General features: G+C 58.8%; 2 protein-coding genes across 2 annotated transcripts; one reads left to right on the top strand and one right to left on the bottom strand.

Moving 5' to 3' along the window:
* Window positions 1-2,286: 2,286 nt before the first annotated feature.
* On the bottom strand, window positions 2,287-4,227 carry SFTPC (surfactant protein C). The gene is made up of 5 exons (XM_066567192.1): window positions 3,974-4,227; window positions 3,725-3,874; window positions 3,466-3,606; window positions 3,276-3,386; window positions 2,287-2,613 (listed from the first exon to the last, which is right to left on the bottom strand). The coding sequence occupies exons 1-5, from the start codon at window positions 4,016-4,018 to the stop codon at window positions 2,512-2,514; spliced, it is 549 nt and encodes a 182-aa protein (XP_066423289.1). The 5' UTR covers window positions 4,019-4,227; the 3' UTR covers window positions 2,287-2,511.
* Window positions 4,228-4,710: 483 nt separating this feature from the next.
* Window positions 4,711-9,630, top strand: LGI3 (leucine rich repeat LGI family member 3). Its single transcript, XM_066567186.1, has 8 exons — window positions 4,711-5,150; window positions 6,629-6,700; window positions 6,789-6,860; window positions 6,947-7,018; window positions 7,107-7,178; window positions 7,712-7,881; window positions 8,365-8,529; window positions 8,617-9,630. Exons 1-8 carry the CDS (start codon window positions 4,930-4,932, stop codon window positions 9,432-9,434), a joined length of 1,662 nt encoding a protein of 553 aa, XP_066423283.1. The 5' UTR covers window positions 4,711-4,929; the 3' UTR covers window positions 9,435-9,630.
* Window positions 9,631-12,838: the final 3,208 nt, after the last annotated feature.

The raw sequence follows: 12,838 nt of genomic DNA, 5'->3' as shown, positions 1-12,838 counted from the left end.
GGCTGCTGCCTCCTCCTCCTCCTCCTCTTCCTCCCATTCCCAGCCCAGTCTGACTGCAGGGACTGGGAACTTTATACTGGGGCACTGGGGTGGGGACCCTGTGGAGGGTTTGGTGGCCCTGGGGTGCAGCCAGGCCCTGGCATGTGACCACTCCACCGGTGTTTGCTGAGCGCCCACTCCCAGCTGCATCCCCCTGGGAACCTGCAGCTCAAGAGGCTCCGAGGGCACTGGGTCAAGGACCCTTGTCCCCAGGCACGGGGACTTCTCTGCTGCCCAGGAGCGAGGTGGCAGGGCCAAAACAAACCCTCCAGGGTGGAGCATCCGGCTGTGGCTGTGCCCAGGGTGGGAGCTGGCTCGTGTCCCTTTGCCAGCTTGGGCACCTGCAGCTGCTTGATGTGGCAAGGAGCAAACAGGACGTGAAATATTTCCTGTAATCCACAGGGATGGGGTGGGAGCGGGGTCACTGTGGCGTGGGGAGTGTCCCTGACCCTCATTCCTGCTCCTGAGGCTGCTCAGGCACTGCTGGTGGCTGTTGGGGCTGCCAGAGGCGCCCACAGTGGGGATTTTTTGGGGTTAGGGGGTCCCAGCTCCGCCATGTCCCCCTCAGGTGGCAGGAGGACATTGCTGGGCCTTGGTTCTGCCCATCCACGAGCTCCTCCTGCAACTGGGACCCCTCCAGCCCTCCCTGAGACCCCCAACACCCCCAATAGTGATGGGGGGGGGTGAACACTGCCTCTTTTCCCAGGGTGTCAAGGGCCACGAGAGTCCCTTGAGTGGCTCCTGGCTGTTTGTTCTGTCCCCATGGGAGCCCTTATCACCTTTCCTGGCCCATGGCACCCCCTTGACCCAGCTCCTTATCACGGTCAGGGTTTTTTGGGAAGCAGAGCTGCTGGCTCTGAGTCAGCACATGCAGTGTCCCTCCTGTTCCCTGTCACCCCCCAGAGCTCTGACCCTGCTCTCTGCCTGTGCTGATGATTTTGGGGACAACACCGAGTTTGCAGCTCTGGAAAGATCAAATCAACTTCCAGGGGTCTCTTTTTCCCCTCCCAGCCTTGCTGCTCCTCTGTTTTTCAGTGCAGCACTTGGGAGTGGCCCCAAAGGCTGCTCCCAGCTGATGAAGGGGCAAGAGGGGCTGGAATGGGTGGGAAAAGGGAGAGGAGGAGCAGGAGCTGGAGCTGGAGCAAGTGGATCGTGGTGTCTGTGGGTAACGCTTGGTTCCCACTGGGGACATGGCGCTGTCCCTCTGTCCCCAGCTGCACCAGGAGGACGGGTTGGGACGGGGTTGGGAGCTGTTCCTGAAGGGCTGGAAGGGCAGGGGCTGCTCCTCTGTCCTCACCCTCCATCCCCCAGACTGAGGGGGCACAGCTGGGGACAATGGGAGGGCACAGGAGGGGACAATGAGAGGGAACAGGAGGGGACACTGGGAGGACACAGTTGGGGACAATGGGAGGGCACAGCTGGGGACAATGAGAGGGCACAGGTGGGGCAATGAGAGGACACAGGAGGGGACCCGGGGGGAACACAGGTGGGGACAATGGGAGGGCACAGGTGGGGACACTGAGGGGACACAGTTGGGAACAGTGGGAGGACACAGGTGGCGACAATGGGAGGGCACAGCTGGGGACAATGAGAGGATGGAGTTGGGGACAATGAGAGGACACAGTTGGGGACATTGGGAGGACACAGTTGGGGACATTGCGGGGACAGTTGGGGACACTGGGAGGGCACAGCTGGGGGACACTGAGAGGGCATAGATGGGGACATTGGGAGGGCACAGCTGGGGACAATGAGAGGATGGAGTTGGGGACAATGAGAGGACACAGTTGGGGACATTGCAGGGACACAGTTGGGGACACTGGGAGGGCCCAGGTGGGGACATTGGGAGGACACAGTTGGGGACATTGCGGGGACAGTTGGGGACACTGAGAGGGCCCAGGTGGGGACATTGGGAGGACACAGTTGGGGACATTGCGGGGACATAGTTGGGGACACTGGGAGGGCACAGCTGGGGGACACTGAGAGGGCATAGATGGGGACATTGGGAGGGCCCAGCTGGGGACAATGGGAGGGCCCAGCTGGGGACACTGAGAGGGCATAGGTGGGGACATTGGGAGGGCCCAGCTGGGGACAATGGGACCGTCGTGTGCCGTTGTGCTGCTGCCCCCCGGTGTTTGCTCCCTCCCAACACGAGGGATTCCCTTCCCCACCCTGCACCCCACAAGGGGACACCCCTGGGACGCCTTGTCCCTGTCCCCAGCACCCAGGAAGGGCAAGAGCACACTTGGAGGCGGGGACACAGGCTTTACTTTGTAGACAGAAGCAAATCCCGAAGCAAATCCCGCTTTTTTTATGGCGAGAGCAGCGGGAAAGCCGCGGTGCCGAGCGACAGTGGGCGGGGTGGCTGTCCCCGGGGTGGAGATGAGGAGGAGGAGGAGAGATTTCCGCCTGGAAGGGGACAGTGGGGGACAGTGCCACCCCCATGTCGCTGTCCTATCCCGCTGGGAGCTGCTGCTACGCCCAGAACACGGGGACGGCGCTGCAGAGGATGTTGATGGTGGTGCCCAGGATGGAGCGGTCAGCCAGGGGCACGGCCTGGTCCCCAGCGTCCTCACCCTGCAGGACACAGAATGGAGCAGAGCAGCCACAGAGGGACAAAGCCCAGCCCCACATTCCCCAGGCTGTGCTGAGCCTGGTGCGGCTCCACCCTCGTGGCAGCGGGGTTGTGAGACAGAGGAGAAATTCTCCAGAGTAGAAATTCTCCAGAGCAGAAATCCATTTTGATTTAGGTGACATCCATTTAGTAGAAATCCATTGATTTAGTAGTTGATTTAGTAGAAATCCATTTTGATTTAGGTGAAATGTACATCTTTGAGTCTGTGGTTGGAAAACATGGCTATGTAGCCTGACTGCAGAACCTAGGCTCAGAGAAACTGCTTCAGTGAAGGACAGAGATAAGGGGGAGGAGACAAAAAGTGATAAAGAGAGACAGAGACTGCTGTGAGAGCAGGTCAACCTGACCCAGGAATTTTTTCAGATAAAGAAGAACTAGCGGCAGATATCACGCGAAATTCATAAAAATGAATATGTATGAACCTATTGTGACATTGTGTGCATATGTATTTGAGAGGGGGATAAAAAGAGACCTGAAGTTCCCAGAGGTCCCCTTGTCTTTTAAGGAGAGTAATCTCCACATGCTGTAATAAACATACCGGCTTTACAACTTTCACAAAGTTGTAGAGTTTTTAGTTATCTCCACAAAACAGTTGTCACCTCACCTGCCGGCGCTGGAAGGTCTCGGTGACAGCGTCCAGCCCCGGGAAGTTGTCCTTGTCCACCCGGGTGATGTAGCAGGCTCGGTGACGCCAGGACCTGTAGCCGACCAGCAGCTGGTGGCAGACAGAGCCGGCTCAGCCGCACGGTGCTGCGGTGCCACGCAGGTCCCCATGTCCCCGTGTCCCCACGCACCTTGCTGTAGTCGTAGACCACCGCGGCCGAGCCGTTGAGCCCATCCCGCACCGCGAACGTGCCGCTCCTCTCCCTCCTGCTCACGGCGAGCTTCTGGGGGCTCCCCTCGCCATCCAGCCCCTGGATGCTCATCCGCAGCACCTGCCGGGGGGAGAGGGCTCAGAGGGATCTGCGGGGGCTGAACCTGTCCCTACAAACCGCGGTGCCACCCCAGAGCCCCTCCCGGAGCCGGTGGCACCGCGGGCAGCGCCGCCCTCACCGTCTCGGCGTGGGACTCGCTGAGGTGCAGCCCCAGCAGCAGGAAGGTGACGTTGACCACCACGAGGGCCACCAGCACCAGCGCCACCATCAGCAGGAGGCTCTTGAGCTCGTGGGGGATGCAGGGCAGGCGCGGGGACTCCGTGTACCTCTGCGTTGGGGACACACGGGAGCACCCGGCTGAGCCAGCGCCGGGGGTGGCAGCGGGGGCTCGGGCCCTCGGCCAGGGCGGGTGCTGGGTGCTCCTTACCGGAGGTGCCTCCTCCATCAGCGCCTCTTTAGAGCTGTCCTCCATCTCTCCGTGTGCTCCTGTCCCTTTGCCAGCCCGGGCCCGGGGGCATTTATAGGATCCCGGGTGGGCCGGGGAGGGCTGGGACCATTCCAGCTGCCGAGTGCCACTTGTGCTGTTTGCTGAGCCCGCAAAGAGCCAGGGAGGGGACAGAAAACCACCGAGGGCCCTTCCGCGGCGTTTGTCCGGCAGCGGTGCCAAGGCAAACAGCGGGCAGCGCCCACCCTCCCCACCCGGCCCGGGGCTGCGGCAGGAGGGGCCCAGCACGTCCCGGGGGGGCTGCACCCCTGGTTCTGCACGGGCAGCTGTGCGAGCCCCCCCGGGGCGGGCAAGGAGCTGGCTGCACTCATTGTTCCCGAGGGCACCGTGCCAGGGACGGCGCAGATGGACGCCTGGCATGGGAGAGATGGGTGCCAGGGACGGACGGGTGCCCGGCGCGGCGTGGGTGGGTGCCCGGTGTGCCCAGGGCGAGGAGCTGGGGGGCCAGCGCTGCAGCGCCGAGCTGGGGGAGCCGCTCCGGGGGGCGTCACCCCTGGCGTGTCCCCCCAAGTTCTGCGCACCCCAAGAGCAACCGGGGCCGCCACCCCGGCGGGGAACCCCGAGTTTGGGACACGCGCGCACGGACACGCGTGCCCGGGGATGCTGGCGCTGTCACTCAGCCGCATCCTTCATCCCTCCCTCCTTCCCTCCCTCCTTCTCTCCGTCCCTCCCTCCCGCAGCAGCTCCCGGGCATGGTGTGCTGCAGAGCCGCGGGTCAGGCGCCCGCAGCCTCCGCCGCTTCTCCTCCACCCTGAGATCCCCGGGGGAATAAAAAAAAAACAAGAGAGAGAAAAAAATAAAAGGTTTTTCCACAGCTGCCGGGCACAGCGGCGTTGGGAGCAGCTGCAGGGATCAAGCAGGGATCAGGCCAGGGCGTGATGGAGCTGCGGCGCGGCAGGAGGATGCCGAGGGAGCAGCTCCCCGCTCGCCTCCTCCTCCTCCTCCTCCTCGCCGTGGCCTGGCTCTGGCTGCCGGCGGAGGGGCGGCGGCCCCCCCGGCCTCCCCCTTGCCCCCCGAGCTGCTCCTGCACCCGGGACACGGCTTTTTGCGTGGACTCCAAGGCCGTGCCCAAAAACCTGCCCCCCGAGGTCATCTCGCTGTGAGTACCGGGGTTGGGGACGGCGATGGGGACAGCGTCACATCCCAGGAGAGCAGGGCTGGCAGGGGCTGCTGGCGGTCCTGGAGGGGCAGGGACACCCCTGCTGTGCTGCACAGGGGGACAAAGGGGTGGCAGGGCGGGGTCCGGGGGAACGAGGAGGCTGGGGACAGCCCGGGACACGTCCCTGTGTCCTGCGGTGCTGGCACGCACAGCCATCCATCGGTGCCAAGCAGGGCAGGGCTGCAGCCCGTCCCCGCCGCGACCTTGGGGACAGGAACCCGAGGGGACACGGCGGTGACCTTGGGGTGCAGAACCCCCAGGGGACACGGCGGTGACCTTGGGGAGCACAGCCCCGGGGGGACACGGCTGGGGAGGGGGGGTGATGATGGAGGGTCCCTGGGGACAGGGCTGTGCCCCGCAGCCTGGCACGGGGAGATGCGGCACTGGGGGTGTTTACAGCTGGTGAGTGTGGTTACACACCCGTTGGTGTATATTTACACGTGTGTGTGCTACACGTCTGTGTGTGTGTGCTTACACACCTGTTTGTGTGTGTTACACCTGGCTGTCAGTGTGTTTACACACCCGTTTTTGTCTTACACCTGTCTCTGTGTGTTTACACACCTGTTTGTGTGTTGTTACACACCTGTGTGTGTTACACCTGTCTGTGTGTGCTTGCACAGCCGTTTACATGTGTTACACGTGTGTGTGCTTACACACCTGTTTGTGTGTGTTACACCTGTGTGTGTGCTTACACACCCATTCATGTGTGTTTACACATGTATATATGCTTACATACCCATTTGTGTGTGGTTACACACCTGTTTGTGTGTTACACCTGTGTGTGTGCTTACACACCCATTCATGTGTGTTTACACATGTATATGTGCTTACATATCCATTTGTGTGTGCTTACACTCCTGTTCGTTTGTGTTACGCCTGTGTGTGCTTGCACACTTGTTTGTGTGTGTTACACCTGTTTGTGTGTGTTAAACCTGTGTCTGTGTGTGTGTTACACACCCATTTGTGTGTTTACACACTTGTTTGTGTGTGTTACACCTGTGTGTGTTACACACCTGTTTGTGTTACACCTCTGTGTGTGTTACACACCTGTTTGTGTGTTACACCTGTGTGTGTGTTACACACCCATTTGTGTGTGTTTACACGCCTGTCTGTGTGTTACACCAGTCTGTGTGTGCTTGCACACCCATTTCTCTGTGTTCACACACATGTGCAAGCACGTGGCCCCGGGCCAGGGGCTGCCGCAGGGCGTGGGCAGCCTGGGGTTGGTGCCAGCCCTGTCCCCTCCGTGTCCCCACACCGGGCAGGGTGGCTGCAGGGGTCCCTGTGCCCATGCCAGCACCCCTCATGGGCTGCCCTGGCAGGCAGCAGGTGACACCGAGCCCATGCTGGGGGACACGGGGGTGGCAGTGCCAGGCTGCTGCCATCCCCTGCCCTGCAGCTCCGTCTCTCTCCTGCAGGACCATGGTGAACGCGGCTTTCACGGAGATCCGGGAGGCGGCTTTCGCCCACATCCCCTCCCTGCAGTTCCTGTAGGTGCCCCCCTGGTGCCCCCCTCGGTGCCCACCTGGTGCCCACCCTGCCCAGCCCGGCGCTGACGCCTCCCCCCTCTCTTTGCAGCCTCCTCAACTCCAACAAGTTCACGCTGATCGGGGACAACGCCTTTGCCGGGCTCTCGCACCTGCAGTACCTGTGTGTGACACTGGGACAGGGAGGGGACAGGGAGGGGACACGGGGGAGCCTCGGGATGGCCCCGTCACTGTCTGCTCCCGTTCCAGGTTCATTGAGAACAACGACATCCAGGCGCTCTCAAAGGCCACTTTCCGCGGGCTCAAGTCCCTGACACACCTGTGAGCACCTGGGGGACACTGTGGGGGTGGCCCTGTCCCTTCATCACTGTCAGGGATGTGTCACCCCCACAACCCTTCTTGTCCCCAGCTCCTTGGCCAACAACAACCTGCAGACGCTGCCACGGGACCTCTTCAAGCCGCTGGACATCCTGAGTGACCTGTGAGGCTGCCACAGCACCGGGGACACCGGGCTGGGAGGGGGTGACAGCTCAGGGGCTGGCACTGGGGCAGGGTGTGGTGTGCTGGGGGTGACTCGGGGCCATCCCTGGCAGGGACCTCCAGGACACTGAGCTGGGGAGAGGGTGACACAGCAGTGGGTGCTGGTGCCATCCTTGGCAGGGATACCCAGCACACTGAGCTGGGCAGAGGTGACATCCTGGTGGGTGTTGGGGGTGGCTTGGGGCCATCCCTGGCACGAGCCCTGGGACACTGAGTAGGAAGAGGGTGACACAGCAGTGAGTTCTGGGCGTGACTCGGTGCCATGCCTGGCAGGGACCTCCAGCACACTGAGCTGGGGAGAGGTGACATCCTGGTGGGTACTGGTGCCATCCTTGGGATGGGACATTGAGCTGGGGTGAGGTGACATCCTGGTGGGTGCTGGTGCCATCCCTGGCAGGGACCCTAGGGACACTGAGCTGGGGTGAGGTGACATCCTGGTGGGTGCTGGGTGTGACTCGGTGCCATCCCTGGCAGGGACCTCCGTGGCAACTCGCTGGCCTGTGACTGCAAGATCAAGTGGCTGGTGGAGTGGCTGGAGAGCACCAACACCACGGTCCCCGCCGTCTTCTGCAGCAGCCCCGGGCAGTTCGAGGGACAGCGGATCCGGGACCTGGCGCTCGGTGACTTCCAGTGCATCACCACGGGTAAGGCACCACCGCTGTGAGGGTGCTCGCTGTGAGGGGGTCCGAGGATGAGGGAAGAGATGAGGGTCTGACTCTATGTTTCAGGAGGTAGATTTATTATTTTATGATATATATTACATTAAAACTATACTAAAAGAATAGAAGAAAGGATTTCATCAGAAGGATAGCTAAGAATAGAAAAAGAAGGAATTGTGGCTTGTGGCTTGGATAGAGAGTCTGAGCCAGCTGGGCTGTGATTGGCCATTGATTAGAAACAACCACATGAGCCCAATCCCAGATGCACCTGTTGCATTCCACTGCAGCAGATAACCATTGGGTACATTTTGTTCCTGAGGCCTCTCAGCTTCTCAGGATAAAAAATCCTAAGGAAAGGATTTTTCATAAAACATGTCTGTGACACACCGCCACCTGCCACCTGCCACCTGTCACTTGTCACCTCACTCTGGGTGTTCAGACCTTCACTGCCGCCTCTCCCTGCTCCAGATTTCGTGATGCACCAGGTCCTGCCCTTCCAGGCGGTGTCGGCCGAGCCCTTCACCTACGCCAGTGACCTGTACGTGGCCCTGGCACAGCCCAGCGCCAGCAGCTGCTCCATCCTCAAGTGGGACTACGTGGAGCGCAAACTCCGCGACTTCGACCGCATCCCCGGTGAGGAATCGGGCTGGGGGTCCCCTCCTGGGCCAGGACCCTCTTTGGGGTGCCCTGGCACTGTGTGACTCTGTGTTCTGTCACCAGCTCACTCGGCGGTGCACTGCAAGCCCATCGTGGCGCAGGAGCAGCTCTACGTGGTGGTGGCGCAGCTCTTTGGCGGCTCCTACATCTACCGCTGGGACACGGCCGTGGACAAGTTCATCAAGATCCAGGACATCGACAGCCAGAAGATCCGCAAGCCCAACGACATCGAGGCCTTCCAGATCGAGGGCGACTGGTACTTCGTCATCGCCGACAGCTCCAAGGCGGGCTCCACCAGCCTCTACCGCCTCAACCAGAACGGCTTCTACTCCCACCAAGCCCTGCACGCCTGGCACCGCGACACCGACGTGGAGTACGTGGAGAACGACGGCAAACCCCGGCTGATCATCTCCAGCAGCTCCCAGGCGCCCGTCATCTACCAGTGGAGCCGGGCTCAGAAGCAGTTCGTGCCTCAGGGCGAGGTGGGCGAGATGCTGGACGTGCAGATGGTCAAACACTTCAGGGCCAAGCGGGAGCAGTTCCTGTGCCTCAGCCGCTACATCGGCGACTCCAAGGTGGTGCGCTGGGAAGGGCAGCGCTTCGTGGAGGTGCAGACGCTGCCGTCCCGCGGCTCCATGGTGATGCAGCCCTTCGCCGTGGGCCAGCGGCAGTACCTGGCGCTGGGCAGCGACTTCTCCTTCACCCACGTCTACCTGTGGGAAGAGGAGAAGCAGAAATTCGCCAAGTTCCAGGAGCTGTCGGTGCAGGCGCCGCGGGCGTTCCGGGCCGTGCCGGCGGCCGACGTGCAGCTGCTGCTGGCGCCCAGCTTCAAGGCCAACACGCTGGTGTACCGGCACGTGGTGGTGGACCTCAGCCTGTAGCTGGCACCCGGAGAGCCACCGGACATGCATGAGCCCACCACCCTTTGTCCCACCCCCTGTGATGGCCCTCCACCTTCACCCAGCCCCACGGTGCCTCAGTTTCCCCACGGTGCTCCCGGGTTCACGCTGTGGGACACCCCTTGTGCTGCAGAGCTGCACCCCTGGGGGGGTGGACAGGGTTTGGGGGGGGTCTTGGGTTTGGGAGCTGGGGGTAGGAAAGGGATGGGGGGGGGACAGCGAGCAGGGATGTGGCAGGAGGGGTGGGGGGTTCCCAGGACGCTGAGGGGCTTTGGGATGGTCCAAAGTGGGTGGGATGGGCAAGGTGGATGTGGTGGGATGGCCTAGGGAGGATGGGGTGCTCTGAGATGGATGCAGATGGGATGCTGAGGATGATGCTGGGATGCTGGGGATGATGATGGGGTGCTCCAGGATGCTGATGGGATGCTGGGGACGATGATGGGGTGCTCCAGGATGCTCTGAGGATGATGCTGGGATGCTGAGGATGATGATGGGTTGCTCCAAGGCCAGCGGGATGCCCCGAGGATGATGATGGGATGCTCCAGGATGCTCTGAGGTGGATGAAGCAGTGGACAGAGGAATGCTCCAGGCCAGCAGCTCCTGTCCCTCTCCATGCATGCCCAGCAGCTCCCCGTGCCCACGGCCCAGCTGCCAGGCAGGACCCAGCGTGCCAGCGGCGTGTCCGTGCCCACCAACCCCCCAATAAACGCACTGCGCCCCCCAGCCCTGCCCGTGTGTCCTTCGGGTGGTGCCACCACCTCCACCCGACATTCTGTTCCCTCAGGGAGAGAGAATTCCTCCTTTTAGGGTGCACATGGGGTTTTTTCCAGCAGAAACCTCAGCTCACCTCGGTGCCCACTCCATCCCACAGTCTGCTGTCCCAGGGAGAGGAAATTCCTCATTTTTGGATGCCCCTGGCCCTGCACTTGGTGTTTCTTCCAGCAGAAACCTCATCCCACCTTGGTTCCTGCTCCACCTGACATTCTGCTCCCCCAGGGAGAAGGAATTCCTTATCTTGTGTGCTCCTGGCCCCACATGTGGGGTTTTTTCCGGCAGAAACCTTGTCCTACCTTAGTGCCACATTCTGCTCCCCAGGGAGAGGGAATTCCACACTTTTAGGGCGCCCATGGGGTTTTTACCAGCAGAAAGCTCATCCCACCTCATTGCTTGCTCCACCCAATATTCTGCCATCCCAGGGAGAGGGAATTCTTCATTTTTGGGTGCTCCTGACCCATATATGGGGTTTTTTCCAGCAGAAACCTCAGCCCACCTCAGTGCTTGCTCCATCCAACATTCTGCTCCACCAGGGAGAGGGAATTCCTCATTTTTGGGTTCTCCTGACCCTACAGATGGGTTTTTTTCCAACAAAAAACCTTGGCCCACCTTGGTGCATGACATTCTGCTTCCCCAGAGAGAAGGAATTCCTCATTTTAGGGTGCACATGGGGTTTTTTCCAGCAGAAACCTCCTCTCACCTCAGTGCCTGACATTCTACTGCCCCAGGGAGAGGGGATTCCTCCTTTTAGGGTGAACATGGGGTTTTTTCCAGCAGAAACCCCGTCCCACCTTGGTACCTGCTTCATCCCACATTCTGCTCCCCCAGGGAGAGGGAATTCCTCATTTTTGGGTGCTTCTGACCCCACATGTGGAGTTTTTTCCTGAGCCCACCGCAGTGCCCGCTCCATCTGATATTCTGCTCTCCCAGGGGGAGGGAATTCCTCATTTTTGGGTGCTCCAGGCCCTGCACTTGGTGTTTTATTCCAGCAGAAACCCTGGCCCACCTCAGTGCCCACTCTATCCAACATTCTGCAACCCCAGGGAGAGGGAATTTCCTCATTTTTGGGTGCCTGTGGGGTTTTTTCCAGCAGAAACCTCCTCCCACCTCGGTGCCTGCTCAGTCCAACATTCTGCTGCCCCAAGGAGAGGGAAATCCTCATTTTGGGGTGCTCCAGGCCCTCCACGTGGGTTTTGGGGTTTTTCTCAGCAGAAACCTCGGCCCAGGGCACGGGTGGGAAGCAGGAGGTGCTTCCCCAGGGAGGGGAGTTCCTGCTGGACTGGTTTTCCAGGGGAGCCTTTCCCTGGCTGCCGGGTGGATAAATATGCATGTGAAAAACCAGCAATTAAGAGCACAAATAAAGATCCTCTGCAGGTAACAGGCAGCCCCGGGAGCACAGATGGGTTTGGGGAGCAGCGGGGATGGCTTCTCCAGGGCATTGCCACCTGGCCCTGCCTCAGTTTCCCTGGCAGGAAAAAGCAGATTTGAACACACGGGGAGCAGTGCAGGAGGGTTCTGGCACTTCCATGGTGGTGGCTGTGACTGGGATGGGGAATTTGGGGAACCCTGGGTCAGTCTTGGGGTTGCAGTGCCCGGAGAGGGGATTCAAGCAGCTTTTGGTTTTTTGGGAGCATCTTTCAGGGCTCCACTCTTACACTCATCGTCCTTTAGGGCACCAAAAAGCATCACATCCCCTCCAGACCCAAAAAAACCCCTTAAACACCAATCAGAGTGGCTCTGCCCTCCTTTCCCTACCAGTTTCTTCATTTAAAAATGGTGTGTTTTAATGTATAAAAATATATGTATTAGGGAATTAATTTTTATGCTTTAAAGAGCATTTAATGTAGTGATATTCAATATATATGGGGCATTTTAAACACGACATTTTTATGTATGTTTAGGATATTTATTGAAATGTAATATGTACATATATAATTAAAATATTGATATAACATATCAATATATATTATATATATTGATATACCATATATGATACATAATAAATATATACTATATTGATATTATATATTAAATATAATATACTATATAATTATTATAATATATATGTGAATGATTACAATATTGTTATATTAATATATTATATAAATTATATATTATGTTACATATTACATATTACATATTATATTATATATTATATATTATACATATTATGTATGTATAATATAAATATATAGATATATCGATATATATTGATATAATACATATTTATATAATATGTATTATATAAATATGTTGATATTTAATATATTTAGGCAATTTATAAAATGTTTTTATTTTATAAAGCTGCGGCTCACCGCTTCACCCGTGGGTCACTTTTAAGGGGCCCTGTTGCCCTTTTAAAAGGCTTTGTTGCCCTTTTAAGGGCATTGCCCTTTTAAGAAGCTCCGTTGCCCTTTTAAGTCCATTGCCCTTTTAAGAGCGGCCGGTGGGGCCCGGACCGCGCCTGCGCGGCTCGGTTGCTGCAACTTTCAACTTTTGGGATTCGCTCCCTCGGGGTTCGGGGGAAATTTGGGGGGATTTGGGAGCTCCCGGGGGGCGCAGCACCGCCCCTCCCGCCCAGCACCCCCCGGCCCTTCAGCCCCGGCCGCGCC

This window comes from Molothrus aeneus, chromosome 29 (genome assembly GCF_037042795.1).
Source record: "Molothrus aeneus isolate 106 chromosome 29, BPBGC_Maene_1.0, whole genome shotgun sequence".
NCBI lineage: Eukaryota > Metazoa > Chordata > Aves > Passeriformes > Icteridae > Molothrus > Molothrus aeneus.
This window is presented reverse-complemented; position numbering and strand designations above follow the sequence as displayed.

Excerpts from the sequence above, each read along its gene's own strand:
- SFTPC (XM_066567192.1), bottom strand. The coding sequence starts at position 4,018 with ATGGAGGACAGCTCTAAAGAGGCGCTGATGGAGGAGGCACCTCCG. Across the intron at positions 3,607-3,724 it reads GCGAGTCCCACGCCGAGACG|GTGCTGCGGATGAGCATCCA; the intron begins GTGAGGGCGGCG and ends TCCCCCCGGCAG. Across the intron at positions 2,614-3,275 it reads AGACCTTCCAGCGCCGGCAG|GGTGAGGACGCTGGGGACCA; the intron begins GTGAGGTGACAA and ends TGTGTCCTGCAG.
- LGI3 (XM_066567186.1), top strand. The coding sequence starts at position 4,930 with ATGGAGCTGCGGCGCGGCAGGAGGATGCCGAGGGAGCAGCTCCCCGCT. Across the intron at positions 5,151-6,628 it reads CCCCCCGAGGTCATCTCGCT|GACCATGGTGAACGCGGCTT; the intron begins GTGAGTACCGGG and ends TCTCTCCTGCAG. Across the intron at positions 7,019-7,106 it reads CTCAAGTCCCTGACACACCT|CTCCTTGGCCAACAACAACC; the intron begins GTGAGCACCTGG and ends TCTTGTCCCCAG.